The sequence below is a fragment of the Nyctibius grandis genome, chromosome 1 (assembly GCF_013368605.1).
Source record: "Nyctibius grandis isolate bNycGra1 chromosome 1, bNycGra1.pri, whole genome shotgun sequence".
Classification (NCBI taxonomy): domain Eukaryota; kingdom Metazoa; phylum Chordata; class Aves; order Nyctibiiformes; family Nyctibiidae; genus Nyctibius; species Nyctibius grandis.
In genome coordinates this window covers 37,513,407-37,538,165 of record NC_090658.1, presented here as the reverse complement: position 1 = coordinate 37,538,165, position 24,759 = coordinate 37,513,407, and the positions used below count along the sequence as shown (strand labels likewise).

The 24,759-nt window shown below is 44.2% G+C and overlaps 1 protein-coding gene across 1 annotated transcript in view; it reads left to right on the top strand.

Annotated features, from left to right (window-relative positions):
- The window catches only part of VIT (vitrin), a 38,055-nt gene that overhangs the window by 7,473 nt on the left and 5,823 nt on the right, over positions 1-24,759 (top strand). Inside the window, exons 5-13 of the mRNA XM_068407639.1 lie at positions 2,520-2,597; positions 5,456-5,536; positions 7,379-7,573; positions 8,231-8,281; positions 13,161-13,199; positions 13,302-13,358; positions 13,995-14,057; positions 18,789-18,836; positions 23,197-23,259. Of these exons, the coding sequence (XP_068263740.1) occupies positions 2,520-2,597; positions 5,456-5,536; positions 7,379-7,573; positions 8,231-8,281; positions 13,161-13,199; positions 13,302-13,358; positions 13,995-14,057; positions 18,789-18,836; positions 23,197-23,259 (675 nt within the window). The remainder of the gene's footprint in view (positions 1-2,519; positions 2,598-5,455; positions 5,537-7,378; positions 7,574-8,230; positions 8,282-13,160; positions 13,200-13,301; positions 13,359-13,994; positions 14,058-18,788; positions 18,837-23,196; positions 23,260-24,759) is intronic.

Genomic DNA, 24,759 nt, shown 5'->3' with positions numbered 1-24,759 from the left:
TAGAGTCCTAAACCTTTGGGTTTGCTAGTCACAAATAAGTGTGAAAGCGTGATCAGCCACCGCTCCATAGCTTGTATTTTAACAGCCAGAAGTTGAGGTTTTCAGCTCACATGTAAACCCATTTTCAAATATGTTAAGCAAACTCTGACCTAGATGCAACTTTTTTCCAAACAGTGGAAAAGACATAATGTCATTGCTGCAGAGAGCAGGGCCACATTCAGGTCAGGCCTCAGACCTACCTTTTGATCCGTACGGGATGGAAGTTGCTGTTGATCAAAACCCCCAGAGTCTGGGAGTAGCCAGCCTCCCCACACCAGCCAGTTTATTTGCACAACAGTAGGCTTCAGGTTTGCATTGAAAATCAGATTAACACAGAAAGATTCTAAATTAAGATCAGATTATTATGCTACTGCTGCATCTGTGTACCAACCACTCATACCTGTCTTCATTTAGCCTGCACTCGAGGCTAAACAATAAAGCAGTTGCTCTATCACCGAATCTCCGCTCCCCAACCAAGAAAGGGAATTGGGAAAAGGATGGAGACTCATGTGTTGAGATTTAAACAGATTTAATAAAATAAGAAAATAAATATTAATACAAAATACACAAAATTATACTTAGTCCATAGAATGTTGGCATGCCTCTCCATGACAGGAGAGGAAAGAGGCACATGCACCCCCCGCATCCGCCAAGCTTTCCCATTTATAGTGAACCTGACGTTAATGTTATAGAGCACACCTGTGGGCTAGCCTGGGTCAGCTGCCCTGGCTTTCACTGCTAACGGCCCTGATCACCATACCACAGCTGGCCACAAACTGAAACAAAATGTAACAGAAAATTGATTCTATAAATGTTATCCCTGCAAAACCAGGATAATACCTGACAACTCCACCTCTATTGGGGGTAAAGAAATGCATTTAGAAATCATCTGCAATCCTATAACTTTTCTGTCTTTCTACCAAATTAGCAGAAGAGCTCCCTAGTCCTGCTTGGCTCCTGTTTTGCTCAGTTTTAGCTTGGGGAGAAATGGAAGTGAAGACCTGCTGCCCTTCACTTAGGCCAGCTTCTGTGAGAGACCTGAGGGCAAGGAGGAAGCTCGATCCAGCTTGTCCTTGAATGCTAACTTGACAGCTCTGGTCTTTGGCAGATCTGTGTTGACTTCAGGGGAGCTGCTCTGAGTTTATACCACTGTAAACGAGAAACAGAATAGCTCCTGACATCATTGCCTCATTAGTAACTCAAACTAACTTCTTCATCTAGGGTTTTTTAATGGCATCTGAAATTTCAGAAAGGAGTAAAACAAAGGAGCTAGAGACATGAAAAGGGATGAAGAACAATGCCTCTCCAGCTCCATGGCCATCCCTGCACGTAGAGGACCAGTTCCTCTCGCATATACCCTTCTTTGTGTGCCACCACCAGCGAGATAGCCCCCAGTTCCTAGGGGTGGCTCAGTCTGTAGCAGCTAATTCTGTTCAGTGCTGTTGGTCTCTGGATTAATCACTCAGGCTGACAACTGACATGCTTGCAGTGCCATCTATAACTGCTAAAAGAATCCACTGAGGGAATAAAGGAAAGTAAACCTAGCATCACCATCATGACTCAGGTTTTGCAGGAGGTGGAGGTAGATGTCACCTGAGGTGGTCCAGACACATGACACAGCACAGCATCTTGTAGAGTCACTGGAGGGGGGTCCATCCAGAAGTCCTACATCCACCACATCCAAGCTTGCAGGGGTAAGTTGCTTCCAGCTCCTAGAGGCCAGAGCAGTCTTACCTATACTGGGCTTCTCTGCAACACTTTTCATTCAGTGATATAGACATGCCTTGGGAATACAAAAACTGCCCCAAAAGGTGGACTTGCATGGCCACATGTACCAATACAGATGGCACCTGGTGCAGCACTAAAAAGATTTGTGGTTTAAAGCTTAACTGGGAAACATACCTCATTGTTTTAAGATGGAACCCTCATTTTATTTAAATATAGGTACCATATGTTCCCACACACAAGCACAGCCTTCTCTCACTGTTATTACTGCAAAAGACCATTGCCAGAAATGGCATGTTGCAAAAGTGAGGTCAGAGAAGAATGCCATGTGTGTGACGAAATGAATCCCACATCAAAGGTGCTTTCTAACTCAACTGCATAGTCAGACACTGGAAAAGGCTGCCTAGGGAGGCCGTGGGTTTAAGTACAGGTTATACAGATGTCCTTCAGGAACAGTGTCCTTATGCTTAACACCATTTGAGAGCAAAGGAATGAGCTAACTGACCTCGTAAAATCCTTCCCAGGAGTGTGTTTTCATGCTTTCTAACTTCTTTTTTTTTATGATGGTGGATTTAGGCATTGCTATTTTTAGTGGCATGGTTTTGAGATTCTGCCATCAAATGAAAGAAATCTTCAAGAAAATTAGTTGGGCAGTAAAGAAGCAGGGCCTGATTCTGAGTGTATATTTATATGGGAGTTTTGCTCTAAGAAAATTTAGAATATCTTGTGATGCTGTCTCATCACTTTTTTTGTAGAGGGTAAGCCAAGAAAAGGTGTGACATATCCATCAACTCTTGAATATTCTTCTTCAAAAAGCACAGCTGTTAAATCAGGCAAGTAATTATGACTGACTTTCTCTTACATCCATTCACAACTATCTGTTGCAGCTTCTCAGTTGTGAAATACAAAGATAAAATTATTCGGAGTCAGAAGCTAATGCATCTCTTAGTATCTCGTCCAAATCCCTCATGGTATTTTTTTATGTTAAGCATACGGAAATTATCCAGCCAATTTCTATTTTTTGGTCATATCATGTTTCACAGACTTCAGTTCCCAAGTAGTTTCCACCTTGCTTTAAATCTGTTAGTGAGTATGATATTGTACTGATTATATGAAAGCATTTGAGGTTTTACATGTTGACTTTCTCCTAATGCTATTCATGTTATCTTTTGGGATATTCAGTGTTGAGAATATAATAATAAATAATAATATAATACTAATGACACAGATGGCAATGCACTGCAGCTTTAGCTAAGGATGATATGATGAGAAACTACTCTGTATAACCATTTTAGTCGGCGTCCTACTCTGTGACTCAACCCAGTTTAAATAATTTAGTTGTTTTCAGAGTTCTTTGATCAAGTCTCACACCAGGTGGTGGTTAATATTCAAGTGTACATGAAGTGCCTCCGTCACTGAAGTGACACTTGTTTGTGCTCCCTGTAACAACTGTGTAATGTTCAGACTCTTCTTTGGGGGTGTGAACGAAAACAAAATTAATATCTCATACTACTACACACTTCCCTAACATGGCTCTTCGGCTGTTTGCTGAGCCTGAGCCTTCCTGAGGTTATCCGCTGTGAGCTGTGGTATAACAAAATGTGCTGTATTCTCTCCATGAACTCACATGCCTGTCAGTGCATCCATCCAAGGCCACACAGAGGTTACTTGAAGTCTTGCTTTTCTCCTGTACTTTATTGTTTAGTCCATGGAAGCAAAATACAGAGCTCTTTCCTCATCTTAAGGCTTTTACTTGCACAAGGGCAAATTTAAATCTTAAAGCTGTAGTTATTGAGACTGAATATGCATCACTCAAAGCCATGACTTTAGTTTGCCATACCTTTGCATTTACAATCAAATAGGTACAGATTTGTATATATCTTGACCAGGTACATAGAAATTACTGACCCAAATATTACGTACTGCTAGAAGGGAGGCAATACCTTAGAAATCTTGGCTTTTTCTAAGAAACATTTACTAAAACCACATCTCATCATTCCCAAATGTACCCACACTTGAAGTATCAGCCCAAACATCTCACACCAGACCAGGGACAATCGCAGCCAGGGTAGAGCTCAGCAGGCTGCAAGCAATGATTTCTTCCGCCAGTGCTAAAATCCACATTATGTGAGAATCAGTACAGAAATGGGGAGCGTCATCAAGTCACATCTCAGTCACACAAACAAAATAGCAGGAGTCTGTTCCTGCAGCAAACTAAAGATGCAAGTAGCTTCCTTCACTTTGTTCTTGAATCAGTATGAATGAAAATGTTAGGATCCTGGCAACAAAGACTGTGCATTCATTCAGAGAAAGCCCAGGATGATCAAAGGAGCAAATAATAACTGTTACATCAAACCCAGTGCTTGAGGACACCACTGCCTTGCTTTGCCCAGCCCTGTCCCACAGGTAGCAAAGAGATCTGATGGTCACAATCCATCTTCCCCAAGCCTCACTTGACCCCATCAGCCCTCCCTAGCCCTGCCGCCTTGGCACAGGCATCTCAGCTGTACTCTGCTAGAAACAGCTTGTTCTTAAGACAAAAATCTCTGTAACATGGTGCTGGGGCCATCTTGTGATATAGAATTTTCTAGTTCTTTCTTGATTTTAAAAAAACTACCTTTTTCTTCTGATTTAAATTATAGAGACTACATTGCACATTTGGATACTTAAACCCATTATCTGTAGGGGGTATAGGCAGTCCTTTGAGGATTACACTCACTTGCTGCCAGATTAGTGAAAAATCCTGCTTCACACCTGATCAGCTGTCAGAGATGCAATTTTGGTCCTCATCCCAGGCAGCCAGAGATTCATAGTGCCTGACATTTCTTTAAATGTTGCTGGAGGTTACAGTGCTTCCCAAATGCTCAGCACAGCAAAATGGTAACTGGTCATAGCTGGTAAAAACAATCAAAAGCTGTTGTTTTAAAAAATAATACAAATTTTTAGGAAACCGTTAACCCTGGACTAATTTCTCAAGTAGGTCAATGCTGCCAAAATAGCTAGAGAAGATAAAAATATGGAAGATCAAAATCCTCTGATATTCAGTCAGACATAAAAGCAGAGGCAAATTCTTTTGCTTGGTAGCAGTAAATGAACTGTAATAAATGTTCCAAATACTTTGATGGCTTTGGGTCTTAGAAGATAAAAAGGACCAAAAAAAATCTCCTTTTTCCTTCTAAGCCAGTCCATGGTATTCAGGATTTGGCCCCATGATGATGTGACAATGACAGGCAAGAAAGAACTACATCTGAACGTGAGTTAGTGACTGAAATATTGCATGTTAGCTGGTATTCCCCAAACATCCTACACACACCGTGACCCTGATTCTCAGGACACGTTGCTACTCAGAGGAAAAATCAACAACATGATGCATTAATCTTATGAGTATTGATTTATTAGTGGTAAAAACCCATATTTATTGCCCTCTTCAGAAATTCTATTGACATTGGCAGGAGCTTTTGGGCAGTAAAAATGCCTAAATCTGGCACCAAAAATATGAGATGACTACTCCCTAGGGGCACCCAGACATCACTTTTTCTCGCCTGGTAAGAAAGCTCTGATTAGACTGACTGACCTACCTAATGCCAAGTGATGGGATGCCTTCCTTTGGGGACTGACAAGCTCTAAATATGAAACGTAAAATTATTTTCTTCCAGAGCGGCATTTCCTAATGTGCTTAATTTTGCTTCAGAGCCTAAAAAGCCAGAGCAAGACCTAAAAGCTACGAAGAGTGCAGATACCGCTAACGCACCTGGAAAAGCATCAGAACAAGGTATGGGTTGGGGATCTCAGCACTCTTTTACAGTATCCCTCTCAGTCTAAACTGCCTGCAGATGCTTGTAGGAAGCAGTTTGACACTGGTAACACATACAGCTTTACCCCCCCGTCCAGCCTTCTCTCTACAGCCTCTTTCCCACCGAACCAACCCCATTACATAAGCAGCTGCGACAGTGCTTGAAGGGTATGTGACAATTCAGAGAAGAGAGGGCACCCTCTCAGTTCAATTTCTGCCTGCGCTTTGTGTGAGTTCAGGCATCATGAACTTCAACTGCCTGCATTATGGCTCTCAGCAATTTCCTATGCAGGGCATGTGCCCTGCAAACCCTTTGGAGATGCTGCGATGGAGATGGGCACCCTGCCCACAGGAGCATTGGGAACAGCTAGCACTTGAAACCCCCTCCTCTTGTGTTAAAGGCTTCACCAGAAACCCAGCCAATATGCATGAAGGCAACATCTTTTCTCTGCTCTTACTATGCTGCTTCCTTGGGTTTTCTGCTTATACTGTTAGCTCCCAGCTTCCTTGCTCCTTGCAGCCTGGGGTATAAAGCTGGTAGATGTGCCTGCTCCCCTCTCCTGCAGCACCAGATCGCAGGGGAAGAATCCCTGTGCCCTCTGCCTTCTTTCATTTAGTGCAGCAGCGTGGAGCAGGGCACCGTTCAGCCCAAAGAGAGACATTCATACTGATTTTTTCAGCTGAGTTGTTTTGTTTTTCTTCTGAGCTCTCCTTCGGCATTATCCCATTAAAACTGCCTGAGATCTGAGTTTTCCACTGGCTAGCATTAGGTGGTAATTAATCCACTAGTTTCATGATGATGCTTTCCAAAAGGAGAACATCCAGCAATAAAACACAAGCTTGTGCGGTGCAGCAACGAATAGACTGCACACCACTGCCTTTCAGTGTACACAGTCTGTCAGGCCATCCCCAGGGCTATGGGCAGGGAGGAAAGGAACAAGACCGAGGTAAACATGGAATATATTTTAGGGCATTTTTTGTAGACACAGGGACAAGATAACGGTGAAGGCTGTTTTTCAAGACGATGACTTGAAAGAGCTATAAGCACATTAACAATTTCATTCAATTTATTGATGAAATAACATCATTATTTCAACAATAATGATATTTAGGATGCAAATTTTGCAACTAGAATTGTCACTGTTCTCACAACAGATGATGCATTTTAAAAGTAGTAGCAACTGTGAGATGAGTCAAAGTTAGATGAAATCATCACCTCCCAGGTGGTACTCTCCCTGGCTCCCCTCCGCTGAAGCCCTAACGCTTCCTGCTCTGGCTCTGACCCGCTCCCCGAAACACCGTTACCTGAAAGTTGTCTTTCTGCCAAAAGCTTTTCAGTTCTGTGGTGGGCAATGCATATTTTATTCTGGTCTGTAAGTCAGAATGGCCATCTTTTATTTCCAGATGTCAGTTGATTTCCATTTATCTGGACTTTCTAACTGCTTCATTACACTGAGAAAAGATGATGGCAAACTGGAAAGTGCAAATGGCTGGTTGAAGATTCATAGGTCTGAGACATCTGACAGGTTGATAGATGTTCCTGGCCAAAGCAGAGACAGTGTAGGGGAAACCCTAAGGCTATGACAGGCTGTTGTCAGCACCCTCTAGAGAGCCGTGTGATACTGTGTCACACAGGCACATGTGCTACACTTCCACACAGCCACGAAGGCACTAATGGCTCCACAGATGAGGATGCTTGGAGACATCCTGAGGAGAACACCAGTGTCTGGATCACCTTAAACAGTGAGGGCTATTAATGAGGGCTATACTTCCATGTGTGTCACACATCCCACTGAAGTGATTGTGTCAATGTTCTTACAGGGGACACAGTCCACAAAGTGTATCAGACATCCCCGGTGCCGACACTAGCTACACAACTGGCCACCACAACCCCAACACCAACAGATCCTTCCACCACAACGCCAAAGCCGACCACAACATCTGCAACAACCAGAACCACAACAGTTGCAGCTGCAGCCAAGACTCAACCCGGACTGCACAGGGTCAGAGGTATAGGTCAGTAGCATGGATGTTTGAATTGCTTTCCTCCTGACCTCCAGCCTTCCTAAAATTTAAGGAACAAGACATGCAGCTGAATATACCATGATTTAGTGGATCATGAATTCAATAATTTGATGTAGAATTATTAGGAATGGATAAAAAAATTAATTCCAGCAGATGGGCTGGAGTTAGAGTTGTGCCTTCAAGATACATACAAAATTAGTGTGTCTCACATAAACACAAAGGTGTGTAGATTCTTTGAGATGAGAGTTCATCTGCAGAAAATGTATGACTGGTCTTTATCTTTACATATAATACACTGGCATATAAACTGATTCATGTGGGAGTAAGCTCTCCATTCCCAAATGTTGTCATGATTTTCAGGTATAGGCATCAACAAATAGTTCTTTGATTCACATGTCTGAAATGAGAGTTCAACCAATAGGTCAAGACTCACTTTAGAATTAATTTTGTGATAACTTTCTGTAAATGAAAGTTGCAATATATTTTTTGTAACAGGTTTTGGATTTTAAAGATTAAAACACTATGAAGGAATTCTCATATGATTTTTGCACACCTAGCTTTCCTTAATCTTTCCTTCTCTGTTTATTCTTATTCATTAATATTGGGTTTCTGGTATAATAGCTGAAAATTAAAATCTCTTATTTTTAGGTTCTAGCAGTGTCCACCCAGCATACTCATCTGTGGTAGCTGCAGCATCAAGTAAGTATGGTGAAGAAGCATGTGCGACAAGGCATGCAGTACAGTGTATTTTAAGGCAGCAAAGATTCAATAACCTTTCAAGCCTCAGCAAACTCAATGACTGAATCCAAGTCTGGATTTAAACAGAAAAACAGATGCTTGGCCTGAATGTCAGACATGCTGATCACTGCTCTGGGGAAGCCTTTGTAGTGAATACCTGCGCATTTCAGCCTTGACAGACGCTGGGTTTCGCAACACTTGAGACAAAGCTTGTGCTGTTTGAATTGTATTTTCCTGCTGCTTCATTCTGTCTCAAATTTGATTTAATTGTAAGACACGTGATGCAGAGGGCTGCATAGCCATCTAAACTTAGGGCTGAGAGCTCTGAAATGCTAACTTACGTTAAACCAATGCTCTTTCGAAAACCTCAGGCTGTGGTTCTGAGCCTGGCATAAATGTGATGTTATTCCTGGCATGCCACTCATGTTATTGACAGCAGAGTGGAGGCTGCTCAGAGCTCTGCATCTCAGTCCAGAGACCGGCTCCCATTCCAGCCCACAGCCTGCAATGCAAGTATTTAGAGGTGTTTTCCCATACAATGGGTAATTGCTCAGCTGTGCGGTCAAGTAAAGGAGAATATTTTCCATTGTTTGCAAGTTTCTGAGCATGGGGATATGATTGCTTTTGAGTGAAAAGGGAGCTGGGCCATCATTAGGTTTTATGCTCTGTTGCTATTTCTGAGTGCCTTGAGCTCATCTTTGCTCTCACCTACATAACTGCGGCCATCCCTGCTGACGAGTAATTCAGAGCCTTCACTGCACATGGCAGGGAAGGTATCTTTTGGGCAATTCAGGTCTTGAGGGAAAGCATCGTTAAGTCAAATTTAGCTGCAAGCCCAGAATAAGGGCAGGGGCTGGAGGGGTTAATCTTATCGACTCAAATGTGCAGGTATGTGTATGTCAGGATTTACAGAAGTGCCAACACAATTCAAAGGGGTTTAAATTCAGTGGGAATCTGCATCATTCAGTACCTAATGTGCCTGTAAACGTGGTCCTGCTTGTTGCTCTCTTTTTTATTTCCTTTTCCCTCAGGCTGAGCACAGAAGAGGCCATTATTGTCTTTACTAGCAATTAGGAAACTCTGTTTGAGGTTCCCCAGTCAGTGAGAGATGCATGTTGAGGGTAAAGTTCTGGCACCACTGAAATCAGTGGGAAGGTTGTATTTGTCTTTAATAAGACCAAACCTTTAGTCAAAAAATGAAGAAAAAAAACATAAAAAAGCACTCACTTTTTCAAGTCTTTCAATGGTCACTTCGTTGCAATTTGGATCCATATTTCTTCACAATTTTCTTTACTGAAGTTCTAAACATAAATTAACTCCCGAAAGATTAAAGTGATCAGAATCAGGGACAGGTTGTTGTGAGCTGGAGAAGCTGTGGAGACCTACTTCTGGTTTTACAGACTTCATTTCTAGGACCATGTCCAGCATGTCAGTACTCAGTATCCGGCTTCCTGAATTCTCCTGATCTCTTCTTGATTCTAAAAGAGAAGAATTGGCAAAAAAAAAATACAGAAAGTACAAATACAGTTTTGAAGCGATGACCATACACAAAGCAGTTTATCAGTTTTTTCTGTCTGAGGAGCGTTTAGGACTCACTCCTATTTTTCTGGTCAGAGTTTCTGATGACGCCGTTGGTCTTAACCAGAGTTTGGCTTGACTGGACAGAATCAAATGTTCTCCTGTCCATTTTGGCTCACAGGGACTCACAGATCTCACAATGCCCTCTCACAGGGCATTGGTAGTTTGCCTCCAAAAGATGCCTCAAAAGTAAATAGCCTTGAAATAGAGCACAGTCAGAATGAGCACAGCTGTGGCTGCTATTAGCTCCAGCATTTCCATTTCCACCCACTGGTACTGGCAAAAATTCACAGGGGCAAAAGAAAAGCAGGACTTGCAGATTAGAACATTAGAGCAGGGCAAAACTTCTCCATCCTAGCTCTTGCTGTTCTGTATCTACTGTTTGTCAAAGATAGATACAGAAACAGGAAAAATATCTGAGACTCTGCTCCATCGCAGGGCCTCCACGTTGAAGACCTGGTGTGACAAAACTGCTAAATGAAAAACCACTGATGCAACTAACATGAGATTTGACAGCTTATTCCTATCTGCCCCACTAGCAAGTGCAGCATTTCACTAGTGCCATATGCAGTAAAGGGCGACCCTGAGGAGGAAGCCGCGATGGCAGCAGGCTTTGAAAGTGGATGCAAACTCTCTCCTGCTCTGGGCCCAACTTTAAGTTTCAGCCATGCTCTGGTACAATGACAGCTTCTGCCTCTTTCCAAGAGCAGTTAACGAAGCACCCTCCCAAGGGACACAAACTCACTGGCTCTCTCCCATCCCAGGTCTTCAAGCAATCTTTTCTTGCACAGCTGCTTGGACCCTAGATGAGTTCTGTGAACGCTGCAATCCTAAACCATGTCACGATTCTCGGTGCCTGATTCTCGGTTCTGAGGCACTGAGCTGGCAACCAAGTATCAGGCAGCAAGTGCCTGGGCATCCTCAGGCAAGGGCTGCCCTGCGCTCTGTGCCCAGCTCGGTTCAATGGTTGCATCTCTTTTGAGACAAGGACTCTAAGCTGGGTGCTACCTACCACTGTACACTACACTGCTTTCATCCCCAGCTGTGACTTACTATAGGAATGAAAAGGAAAAAAAAAAAGACTGAGGAGACAACAGTAGTGTAAGTGCTAGAGAAAGCATTGAAAGCTCTTCTCCAGCAGCACCAGACCACCAGGGCTCATACCTTCAGGAAGCACTGGATAGGGGCTCCATCCTGGCCCTAGGGAGAACAGCTGGTGTTTATTTTTGGGTGCTGCCTTTCCCCCCAAGTTAAGGCTGACTACTTAGCCCATCAAAGGTGCTGACCAAGTTGCAGAAGGCCAGGCATGTTTTGTGCACAGAGTAGCTGCTTGCCTTCTCAAATCAGTTCCCATCATTTGCGAGGTCCACTCCAAATTGCATTTTTCTCTGCTGTCCCCATTCTTTACTGCCTCCATGCCTCCCTGCTCACTACAGGACTTGCTCCCAACTAAGGTATCTCTACTCCACTGCTTTCATTTCTGATCCAGTTCTTGGAATTCACCTGGTGACTGTCCATCCCCAGTTTGTTACAGACTTCTCCCAGTCCTGCCTGAGCCTCCAGGTTTCACAGAGCTCTGCTTTGATGAACACACATTCACATGCCGCAGGCTCACTGGCATCTTGGATTTGAAGGAAGAACAAGCCTTGCAGACCATGGAAGTGCAATTCCAACCTTTCCCCCTCTACCACCACCATGTTTGCCCCAGCCAGCAAAAGCATGGCAGAAAACAGCTTACTGCAGGGATGGTGGTAACACGCCTTTGGGAGGTACAGCAAGAGGGAGGAGCCCCAAGGCCCAGCACAGGCAAAAGGAGCACAGAGAGAAATCCACATTGCTAACATGGCTATGGAGGGTAGGGTTAATTAATTTAAAAAGTGGCATAAAATACTTCTGACACTGAGCTAATCTCTCTTTTAACCTCTTGTACTCTGTTTCTACTGACCGGACAAAGAGTGTTATATACACATTCAGGCTCAGATGTGGCAAACCAGAAACAAGGCAAGCTCTCAGGCTGAGTGTTAATTTTCTTCACTCTTTGTCAGGTACCGATCTCCCGCGTGGAAAGCACGCCCTGCACAACCCCATACAGCACAGACAGACTTTTCCCTCCACAGCCTGAAAATTCAGCCTGGGCTAGCTGTGGTCCATCTGGAGCCAGAGTTACAAGCTTACAGAGTTTAAAAGCCTTGCCCATTTTGGCAGATGAGCCTGTTAGTTACTTAAACAGGATCTCTTTGGTGTCTGGAGTTTACAAGGTCTCTCAGAACAGCTCCTACAAATCACATCAAAGGGCTTACAGTGGCCTGTGAAGGTTCGAGTTTGGGTCAAACACAAGCCAATTGCTGTTACCTAATTTTGCAATATCGAGTTCCCAAGGAACAGCAATTCCTGTTTCCTGAGATGACCATTCAAAATGTTCTCATTTATGATATCTTATCGATAAAAATATCTCATGAGCCCCTGTCCAGTGTTCACAGGAGTCAGCTAGAACATTCCCACTGATTTCACCAGGCTTTGGAATGAATCTTTCTGGGAAAGCTAATGAATAAAGGCTTGTTAAAGGATAAGTTCGTTAACAAGCTTCTTAAGACTAATCAATGAAATGAAAGGCATGATTAAAGACATGGTTTTCATCTGCAAATGCTTTGAGCCTTTACTGGTTTTGAACAATGGGAATTTAATAACCCAGTCACCTTAAAGAAAGCCTTTTGTGTAGACAGTGGTGAAGACATTTCAGACACACGAATTCTCCCACATTATCTTTGTCATTGTCTCATTATTTAGAGTTGTCTCATTATTTACAGTCTGCCTGCTTGCTTGTATCCACTCACGCTCTGCAGAAAGGGTATTATCTGGTCTGGGAGGGTGTTTTGGGTACAGCACAATTGGATGGTACTGAAATAGAAATAAACATAGATAACCAGTCTGAGTGAGAGAAGGAAAGTTACAAGGGAAAGCAAATCACAGCAGTAACTACAAACCTTTTAAATGCAGACCAGAGACCTGTACAAGAAATATTCATAACTGAAGGGAATGTTAACTAGACTAATCTATATGACAGCCAGAGCAAGGCAATCCTTTTTTAAGGGGGCTCAAAATATATAGTTAACATCTGAGAAAGTATATTAATGAAAACTCTCTATATATGAATCATTAACTCTGACAGCTATAAAACGAGACTCAGTGAAAAAGCCAGGTAGCAGTAGTCCTGAACCAAACATGGTCTAAATCACACTTTTCCATTTTGATGTCTGCTTAGGACAGGTTCAGGCTGCACAAGGAAGAGGACAGAATACAGGTATGTCTTAAATCAATAATGTCTAGCAGATAATGTATTGCTGGAATACTAGAAAACCTTATGTTTAAGTTCCATGTACTAATCAATATAATATTTTCAAAGCATTCAGGGGCACTTCCACTTCTGCAAGTAACAGGAATATTTTACGACCCAATACAGGTAAAAGCATTACAATCTAATTCCTCTAATTCCTCCCCATAGCTATTTCCAACACTCACATCTACTGAGTTGTGCAGTAATGCACTGTTTTTCACTCCTAGCCACATTCATAGCAGGATGCAGTGAGAGCAGATATCACACTGGTTATTGCATGACAATAGTGTAACTTTTAGGAAAAAAAATGAAACAAGAATAATTAAACTTAGAACTGTTCTCATAGTAGTATTCTAAAACCACTTATAAAGGTCTTTTATAACATTTGGTGTTGCAAAATGAGAAGGAAACTTCGTGTCTGTGTAAGTTTGGGGGATGAAGGCCTGACCCGAGAGGAGACACGTGTTTTCAGTTTCCAGGCCCTGAGCATGATCAGTGTCTCAGGACCCACTACCAGTTGTTCCAGTGCACCAGTGAATAGCTGCACTGTGCAACACCTGCTAACATTTAAACTCTTCTGCTTTTGCCAGCCTCTTTCAGCTTTTAATTTTTTTTTTAAATCCATAGTTTCCATCTTCCTTTTCCATTTGGTTTGAAAAACGTGCAGAAAGACAGTTCAGGGCCACCGCATCCCTTGTGCTCGTGCTTCTCTCTGCTCACCCACTGGCATCTAACCTCTTGCCTCTTTGTTGGATCATGCAGGTATTCAGCGCCAAGAGCCTGTTGACACCTTCCGGAGGGTTGCTGGCTCTCCAGCCCACCTGGGTGAGCAAGATTGCTAGCAGAAAATTTTCTGCTCTCTTTCACAGTTTTAGCAACCCCAAATTAGCCCTCAAGCAGTACTGCAGATCATTTTCGTGTTCTGGAGGAGGACCAGGGCAAGCCTCACGCACAGAATGCCAACTAGCACCTTCCTGAATGCGAAATGCAAAGAACAGCTCGGTCACTGGCGAGCTGTTGTTTCAGGCCGTGGGAATCAACATCTACCACAGTGTTTGCAATTTTCCTTATTTGTTAGTCAAAACAAGAAACAAAAACAACAGCTCTATGCAGCCTATCAGGTCTGCGATCGAGCTAAATCTTCTGTTCCTGTTGCTCCCAGGAGCCTCCAGGCTGATGGCGACTGTAGAGGCTGTCTTTAATACTGAGTGTAGAAACATCACCTGTACTTTCCTTCCATCCCAGCTGTGCAATTCACCATCCTTCACCAGCAAGCAGCCCCGTCAGCAGGCATTTTGCAAGGCCACCGACAACTTCCCAGGGCTCCAGAGCTCTTGGTGTACATACAAACACTAACTCTCCCTTGATGGGACAGCAAAGTTTCTCATAGATGGATTTTTGTCTGGGAGTAGCCAGAGTGGGGTGAAGGATGGGAGCCAGGGTGGCAGCAAGACAGGCAGGGCTTTCCCTCACCAACAAGAGCTGCAGACCCACAGAGCCCCAAAAAGAAGAGAAGAGCAGGTCTGGTGATGGTACCCAGGGTCAGCCAACAGCCCAGGCTGCCAGGCAAGTCCCCAGTGATGAGGCAGGTCTGACCAACCGAGACAGGACACCAGACCAGCAAGGCAAGGTCAGGATCAGGGTCAGGATAGCAAGGTACAAGACTAGGCACAGGTACAAGGAGCAAAGGTGAGGGTGTGCGCTTACGTGCTGTCCCCGAGCAGTGTGCGTGGAGGCCCCCACAGATGCTTCCCACAGCCCTTTCTCACACACAGCCCTCGCTCACAGCTCCACCATTGCACCCAAGCTTGGGCCAAGGTGACAGAGCTGTGCTGCAGCAGAGCTGAGCTCTAGCATTGGCAACCAAACCCCCTGGAGAGGGAGAGGCTGCGGCACAGCAGTGTGTCCCCGCAGCCCTGAGGGTTTTGGTGAGAGCTGGGAAGCACAAGAGAAGTACTGCAACAGGAGAGAGCAAAGTGGTCGTTGACATTAAGGTTAGAGGACATTATTATGCTGTAGGACTTTCTGGATTATACCGGCCAAGTAAATTTACCCAGCAATCTCCCCATCAAAATGACAACTTGTAGTTGACCTAGTTGCAGCATATTTAGAATGGATACACTTCTCCTAAGATTTTCTCCATTCCCTCACTTTTCTACCTCTCCTCCTTGTTTCAGTCTTCTTCTCTTCTTTCTGGTTTCCATCCATGTTTGTCTTTTTCATCTTTTTTCGCCATACCAATGTCACAGCCATTTCTTTTTTTTCTAATCTCACAGTTTTTGTGCTGCCCAGATTCCCTTTGCCCTTGTCAAAATCCACTGCCCACCCTTAAAGGGGAGACATGGCGGGCAATATTTTCCTAGACTGAAGAGCAGAGCAAATATGTTGCCTGTAAACATGCCGGTCATGGCAATGCACTAATTATGTGACACCACATACAGGGTGGGGATAGCCTGGGGTGGCAGACCTGCCTTCCTGGCAGGGCTGAAACGGGAAGAGCCCTAACATCTGGACCAAAGGATGTGCTGGCTAATCCTCAGGTTAGCCAATTCTTCGCCAGAGAAACAGGGGAATGTAGTGCTGAGCCTTGTTTAAATCAAAGTCAGAGTTGGACCCCACTTAGTTGCTTAAGGCACCTTAAGGTTCCCCCCGAAGGTGATTACAAAGCACAAATTTCACATCATGAGTGATTCTGTTTTCTTCATCACAGAACAAGAAGCAAAAAACCCACAAACACATACTTGCCATATTCCCAATGAGTCCTGATCTTTTTTTCCGCCCAGGTTTTGGCAGCTCGGATGTGTTGCTTCCAAGCAGCCAATTTTTCTAACGATCAAAGGGAAATTCCTGAATGAGTCCTTGCTTTCTTGGAAAGGAGAGTTGTTTTTCTTGATCCTACCAAGCACACACACGCTGCTCTGCAAACAACAGCAATCAATTCTGCGGGTTTGGCCAGGCTGTCGAGGAACTTCCTCTCATTGGCTCAGGTTAGCGAAAGGGTGTGCTGGGAAAACACCCACCCCAACACACCGGTTGCCTGTGCAGCTTCTTGCTGTGCATTCTTCATAAGGTCCCAACTCTTTCATGCTCTTAACAATGCACATTAACTCTCTTGAAATCCCATACTCTCTTAGCCCAGAATTTTTTTCAAAATGATTATACTGAAGAGTTGTGGTGGTGGTGTCTTTTTTTATTAAAAAAAAGACCATTCTTGGAGTATTTTAAAAATCAACCCTTGATTTTTATGGGCATCATCAAGTGAAAAAAAAAAAAAGCCCTATCTACTTATAAGAATAATCATTTCCCTTTCAGATACACATTTTATTGAGAGCTTTCTTCATTATGTGTCTAGGACTACGTGCAAGAAATAGAGCTTTTGTCTGGATTTATGGGTCACTCAGAAAGCTGTACGTTCTGCATATTTGCAGCCAGCTAGCCAAAATCCTTGGCACTTATCTAGTGCTTTTCTTCATTAAGAAGGAAAACACAAGGGCTTTCTCACCACAGAAAGTTGTAAAAGGGTGTGAGCCATGAGAAGACTGCTGGAAGAAGAAATAGACAGCTCTCATCCACAGGGATTTGGACAGACTAGAGCACCTGTGGTCATCTGAGTTGAAGTAGTTCTTGAGAAGAGTGAATCTAGAAAAACTTCAGCATTGCTCCTACTGACAAGAAGCAGTCTTTTCCTTTTTTCAGTGTGTGTCTGTCTTTCTGAAAAACACCTGTCAGACTTTTTTGAGCTTAAACAGAGAAGTTAGAGGAGCCTGTGCTCTGAGGATAGTCCTTGGCAATGAGCTGGCGGCAGAAGCAAACCTGTGATACATGGGACAGGCTCATTCCATTGCTCTGCATCCTTCAGCTCACAACCCTGCTTACGAAGAAGGGAAAAGATGGGTAGATCATTGTGCAGCTCCTCAGCTGGTTCCACATGCCATGCAGTTCCTATTGCTTTAAGCACATTTTCCACTGCAACTCACACGACAGCACATTTGTACAGAAGACATGATGTGCAGGGTCTTCATGATTTGCTCTTTGGCTGTTTTTTTTCAGCTGGTCAGGCTGAAAAGTAGCTTCATATGAATCTTTTTGCAGTCACTGGATGCTTCTCCATCCTGGGAGGGTGAAGCACACCTTTTGAGATTATCTACTCACAGGCTGGTTTCACTGAAATCTGTTGTTCTTCTCAGTGACAGCATTCAGGAGACACATTGGCCACTCTGATAACAATTAAGCACCAGCTTTTCTCTATGGATAGGGTCCTCCTGCTCTTCAGCCAGCACCCCTAGCTCCAGTCCCTGCTGCTTCCTCATGACTCTGCTGAGTGATGTACAAAATTCTGGCAAATGACCCTGCCCAGGTGGATGATAAACTAGAAATATTCCTCATGTCTTTCCTCCTGTTTCCTTCCCCATTACCCAGGCCTGCCCTTCCTTCACCCTACCTCTCCTTCTAAGCAAAATCACAGCAGAACTTCTGTGTGTATCATCATGACTGACTTCTCAGCCCTTCACTTTCCTCAGTTTTTAGATTCTTCGTAGTGTGTCTAAGCAGTGCTCAGCATAAGGAAGGAAAGGCGTCTGGAAAAAATCACCTTAGCAATGAAACATGATGGGGTTCCTCCTACCCTAAGGGAGATCACACATCTTATTCAGCCATGTGTCTCATGCAACAAGTCTTCCTCCCAAAGGGAAGCTGATAGCTCCTTGCTGGGATAGCAACCCAAGGATGAGGTCAGTGCTCTCACCGGACAGGAGGACACTGGCAAGTCCATGACTTTTTGCAAAAACCACATCGTGGTTCACCCACGCTCTAGTCAAGAGCACACCAGTTGCCAGTCTGAGTAGGGGAACTCGGGCATGGGAGGCAGTATGGATTCAATGGCCCTGAGACATATGTCTTTGTAAACCACCCTGAACAAACCTGGAGATGGACTGTGAGTGGTCAAGGATCTCACCAGTCCTCCTTGGTACTGTTCATGTCCTATTCAGCTGCAGGGGCTTTCATCTGTCTGTAACCGAGAGCAAAACATCACTTTTGGGGAAAGCTCTTCATCAAGCTCCAGAAACAAAAGACAATTTTGGGTTTATTTATGAAAGTAGCAATTTTGACAAAGATTTCCATGCCTGATATAGGCTGCAAGCAAAATTTAGACAACTTCTTTTTGTTTGGACGGACTAGGGGGATAGAGAAAGATGTAGATGAGAGGTACTTGCCGATTTTCAGTGGAAAAAAATCTAAGCCAAGCAGAAGTATACTGAAGTCAGTATACTTGCCTCAGCATCAATGCAATTTAGAGAAAGAAGACCAAAATAGAGCTAAAGAGGTGTATTTAAAATAATAAAAAAGATTAGCGCTCTAGAGGCACTAATACGAGGCTTCTAAATACGGTTTGAAATGTGCGCATAAACGTTTCCAAATTTAGTGACTTTCTTAGCTCCTAGGTGTTAATGATAATTCTCTGTATAAATTGACCTTTCTAAATTGAGTCAGAACTTTGTAATTCTAGTAATTCCATTATCTTCAGTAATAATTTTTCTTGTCTTTTATTTGTGAAAGCAATGGAAACAGACTCGTGGAAACCTGGATTGAGCCTTTTTGACACAGGTAAATATTTAAAGCATTTAGTAACTAGTCTGGGAATAACTGGTTTCTATCACACATGGGAAAAGCTAAATCTATTCATCAGGCCCATGACACTGCTGATAACAATCTCATTTTAAGGAGTAATTACAGTATTTAAAATTATAAATTACATATGTCATTTACTTCTTAGTAGTTAAAAATATTCTGTGCTTTCATCAGTCTCGACGTCCTGCCTAAAGCAGGAGCAGAACAGATGAGCTCTGGAAAGAGTTGGCAGCTACACTGCAGGAAAGGGGTTCTAGCTACTGAAATTCATTTGTAAATAAGAAGGTATTTTGGGAACGCCGCAGCTGGGATTGCAGTCTAGAGCTGCAATCAGTGAAGATGAGGACAGATTACACTGATGTTAATGTACTTAGGAAAGACATCCAGATAAGAAAAGGAAGGTTTAAGCAGCGTGTAAAGAATGATAAGCATCATTGAAATTTTCTGACATTTTAGCCTCAAAAACTGACAATATGGATATGACAACATTTTTATAATTACTAGTGAGTGAGAGAAAAAAACCCTATATTTGTAGCAGGCTAAAGTAGCAACAAGACCAAGACTTGCACAACCTTTAATCAGGAAGAGTTTCCAACTGCAGACCCTCTGTGTTCAATATTTAAGGGATCTCTTTCCTCGGCAACATTTAAAGCAGACTACACAAACTATAGGCCAATTCATCCTGAAGCTCCTCTCTTGCAAGGGGCTGGACCATCCAATATAAGGTTCTTTTCCATCACTGGCTTTGTTGCTGGAGAGGGTTGTGCTGGTGGCCCTTGTAAAGACCATTCCCTTGAACATTCTGCTTACTTCAAAGCGGAGGCATGACTAATTCTTGCACTGGCTGTGATGAGCAGCATAGCCCATATGCATTAGCTTGCAAATCCAGTGTCAGCAGTGGTGGCTGTTGAGTCAAAATTTGCATCTTCCCAAACATGAACAGATCTCCCTACGCCAGCAGCGGCAGGCTGAGCCAGAGAGAGGAAGCGTTCCAGTCCTCTGTAGCTTAAGCCATCCGTGTGCTTATTTAGAAAAAGCTACAGCACTAGGGCCAGGGGTGCAGAGGGGTATTTTGAGGCAGAATATGACAGATTGCATTAAATGCAATGAGAGGTTTGGCATGGGGGAAGGGATTTTGTATTAATAGTTTCTCAGCAACTGAAGTGCCTGTGTAGACTAGTGTGATAAAGTCTGATGAATTCAGATTGTCACTTCAAAGGAATGGTTTCTGGCGTGGATATAGTCACTGCTGTCTTACTTAAATGAATGAGAAGTTTAATCAGCATGGACAGCTGTGACAATCAGTGAAGGGAACTTTAATTAGCATGGAGTAGACTGCCCAAGCAGCAAGTTGAAATTCCCATGGCAATAACAACATTAAATTGGACTGGCAGAACAGGGAGGCCTATAGAGACTGACCACCTCCCTAATTAGTTGCAGAAGATTATTTGGTGGGTGACCTTATTGTTACACTAAGCACAAATCAGCCAGCTGACCCACAACCTTCAAGAACTGGTAATTGCACTGGCAAATAAAACCAAAAAGTGCTGCATTGCCTATACTTGGGTTTTTCCATACCAACAAAGCTAACATCAGCTGCATGCCTGGGTAAGGAATATGGATTTTATTGGTTGCAGATAAATGCACGAGGCAGATAACTATAAATTAGCTTCCCTATACAATTTAGCTGCTAAAATGAATGGCACATGTTAATATCTAATTTCACTACAGTGTTAAATCCACCTACTTTCTGTTCTGCAAATAAGGCAAGCGGGGGGAACTGCACATATGGGATACCAAGCTGGCACATGTGAGATATGTGGTGCGCAGGGTGAAGTGTGGCTTTGGTCTATTACTGAGGAACTGTTATGTCCCCATGCAATTAAAGCCTGTACTGGAACATACACAGTCAGGAGGGCAAGCTGCCGACTATTTCAGGTTTTAAAGACAAAAAAACAATCATTCTCATCCATGTGGCTGACAAAGAGAGGCTACGTACGGGCTTTCTCTCTCTCTCTCTCTCACGTCGCCCATAACTTGTGCATCAGATAAACCCACCATAAACCAGCGATGCCAGCAACAAGAGCCCTCTGCATGGCCAGAGGGTGAGCTGTGTCAGGAAGCAGGTCCAGCCCATCATTAACCTTTTTCTTTCTTCCCAATTTAACTCTGCTCTTTCCCCTTTCTCCTTGCATCCCACCAACACCAGGCAGGCAGGGGGGGCTGGTGGGGCAGCAGCAGGCAGGAGGGTGCCTGGCTTCGTCTTTGGGCTGTGGGGGCCTACTGTCCAGACAGTATCTGCTCCAAAGCTCAGGTTAGGAGCACAGGGAGGCTGCACACAGGGGCTGCAGGCACCGCAGGGCACCGCGTGTGCAGTGACAAAAAGTGACACCAGCCCTGGTGCTGTCCTAACCCGGCCGGTCGTAGCCAGGGAAATTATCAAACAAAACACACAAAGAAATCACTAGCTCTTGCCACAAACAAAGTAAGGCTAATCTTTGTGTCCTTTACCAATTTCATTCATATGTGACCACGTGGGCTCCTGTACAAGGCCAAGCCCAGTGCTCCAGCAAGCTTAGTGTCCTCTCTAGTGAGAGGTGACAGCAGATGCCTGGGGACAAGCAAAGAGGAGGGAAGTCACACAGTGCTGGGGTGTGCAGGTCTGTTTAGTCCCTGCAGAAAATTTCTTCCCTGGCAGCTGAATTTAAAAACGAGAAGCCAAAGCAACCTTTCTGTCCCGTAAGGATGCTGCAGGTGCTACAGCCTCTTGGCGAGTGATCAGGCATCAGGTCAGCTTTACATTAGGCACTGCATACTCGGACTTAACACAAACTTGACTCCTGACCCAAAACTATACACAGCTTTCAGCATGCAGTGGAAGGACTCAAAGTAGTTGTATTTGCCTCTTCTGAGGGGTGGATCATTAGACGTAACTGGAATGGAAATAGGAGTGGTGATGGAGGAAGCTGGAGCTGCTATTTCCCCCCCATTTTCTTGGCTGTTCTCTGCATTATTACGGCTTGGTCATTAATATCTTCAGCAACCAGCTTAGGTGGTGCATGTGCTCAGAGCTGTTACACCTCCTGTCATATTTAGGTGGTGACATTCGCTGACATCCCTTTGCTGCCTGCTCTCTTTACATACACTGATGCTCCCGTGCTTGGCTTGCTCGTGGCTGGCTGCTGTGACGAGACAAACTCTGTGGCACCCAGGAATTTCTCATCTTTTTTCTATATTAAGCTCACACTTTCTAAAGTTATCTTTTTACTGTCTCTCTCTGAAAGATCTGTAGTCTGTCTTTGACTTATTAAGGCAGAGTTTCTCCTCCTTTTTTTAATAAAAATTAATATGCAGTTTACAAAAATAATAAGCCATTCTGCTGTTCTTTTGACCAACTGCTTCCTCGGTGAGCATTTGGTTTGGGGCTTGTCTGATCAATCCTGTCTCTTCCAAGGATTATCCCAGCTAAATCCCCTTAATCTTCTCACGCTGTAGTGAAAAGAAACAGCTCTTTGCCCTTGCTCAGGAGGGAGATGCTGTACTGTAGAAAATTCTCACCAGACATTCAAGTCATGACTGAAGTTCAGCATTTTCAAACGTTCTGACGCCAGCCTAGTGATGCCCTGTGAGTCAGTGCATCTCACAAGGACACAAACTCATGTTCCCAAGGCTGCTACCAGCCAAATATCTCAGTTGGGGCCTCAGCTGAAATCCACTAGGGACCTGTGAGATTGTTTCCCATGACTTGATTGTAGCTCTCTGCCACCATTTACCCTGTCTCTTTTGTGCTTTCCAAAATAACACACCTGAGGAGCTGTGGCTTGCATCGCTTTCCCAGCTCTAACCGAGGAAGAGAGAAAAATAACAGGCTAAATCTGTTGCTCATCTGCTTCGGACATTGTGCAGCTTGTTGTAAAGCACAGGCAAAGCACAGCAAGCCAGCAGGGTGGCAGCACCAGTTCTCTCAGGGGCAAAGTGCTGGGAGGTCACCACCCTGCACCATGGCCACCAGCCTCTGCATCTGAGGAACCCTCTACTTGTGCACACTGCTCTCAAGCCCTTGCAGTGAGGGACTGACTTGCAAAGGGGAGTCAAAGTTGGTGCTTGGAGAGATTTTGGTGACACTTCCAGAAATGCCTCTGATATTGTTTTATCCTAGAAGCTACGTAGGTGGAAAACGGTAAGCTCCAAGGATGTGCTCCCCATCCTCATTTCTCTCCCACATCAGTCCTCAGGCCAGAGGGGGGACTTTGCAGCCACCCCATTGCCTGCTCCCTTCCAAAGCAAGGGCAGCCACTGACCACACACCGATGGAGCCTTTCCTTTCTCTCCCTAGGCTTCAGTTCAAAGGAAGAATTGAATTCAAAGCCGCTGGAGTCCACCTCCCAGGGGAACCCAAGTACGTACTTCAGAATTAATTTCATAATTAAGCGATACTATTTTATTAATTACACGTTGCTAGAATGCATTCAAATTAAATAGCAAAAGGTAAGTTTTCAAGAAAGCCTAAGAAACTCAAGGAACGCATTTTTTCCCTTGCAGAGGAGCAGCAAGCGCTCTCCACTGACCCCTCTCACACATGCAAATGGTTTTTGCACCTACAAGGAAGGAAAAAACAGACAAGATTTAGCTTACCTGGGCAGGGAGATGGTGGCTGCTCACTGCTACCTCTTGCCAGACAGTATCAGCTCCACATTCCTGGGGTGCAGTTTCCTCAGGGACTTTGATGGCAGAGGACAGCAAACCAATGTCTTGCAGCCAGGGTTAGATGAGCAAGCCCTGCTGACCAGGGCAGGCTCCTGTGGCTATGCTGAGTGCAGGCACCCTTCCCACAGCAGCAGGTGGGAGGGAAGGAAACCACCTGAGAAAGGGACCCAGCGCCTGCCACAGCAAGGAGAGAGGGGATGCAGAGGGAGCATCGAGGATCCCTCAGTCCAGGGATGGAGAGGTAGGGTCCCCTGCTCTGAAAAAGAAATCTTCAACACTCCTTTATAATTAAAGGCAGATTTGCCCATTAACTCATCTAGATGGTGCCCAGAGTAGAAGGAGAAAGAGAAAGCGAGCTCAGAGTGGAGAGATGAGGTTATCTGCTGCCTCCTCATGGGAAGCCACCCTGGAGAGGGGGTTTCATCCTCCCACCAGCACCCTGGTCCTCTCTTGCCCATCCTCCAGCAGCTGAACACAGTCTCTCACAGAGCTGGCATTTCAAGGACTCTTTACATTAACTACTAAACCAAATGTCTATATATTTCCAGGCCCTCCTCCTAGTACTGAAAAGTATTTTTTTCCCTATCAAAGATGTCAAATACAGAGAAAACTGATATAAAAATAAGGGAAAGAAGAAGAAAAGGGGAAGGATCTGCCCTACAGACCCAATTGCACTGCAGGAAAGCAGAGCTCAGTGTAGCAGAGACAAGGCAAGCACAGCTGTGTTTCCCACAGCTGGACTGAGATAAGGCACACCAGAATCAAAACTCTCATCCAGCTGATACCTCTAGGACCATAAAAGCTATAATTCAGACCTTGCCTCCCTGCAAATCAGAAAGTGCTCAGCTTCCTACAGAGCACCTTTAGCCTGTGCTCTTGCAGAGTCCCAGAGTCCCACTAATGTCCCAGCACTGAAATACTCCTGCTGTCTGAATCCTCCTCAGACATTAAGTCAGTATATAAGTGTATGTAAATCTTTGCATGCCCAGACCCTGCTGGCTAACCAAGTCCCTACTTTCCCCCACATATAGACTGCACGGTGTAGCTCCCTTTGAAGGACAGGAAATTCAGGAAAACTTGGCTGTTAATTGAGGTATTATTTGTTGTGGGGTCCCAGCCTTGCCTCACGATCTGCTGTGAACAAACACGGTGCTCAGTCATGCTCCCATAATTCAGCACTATTAAAATTAGA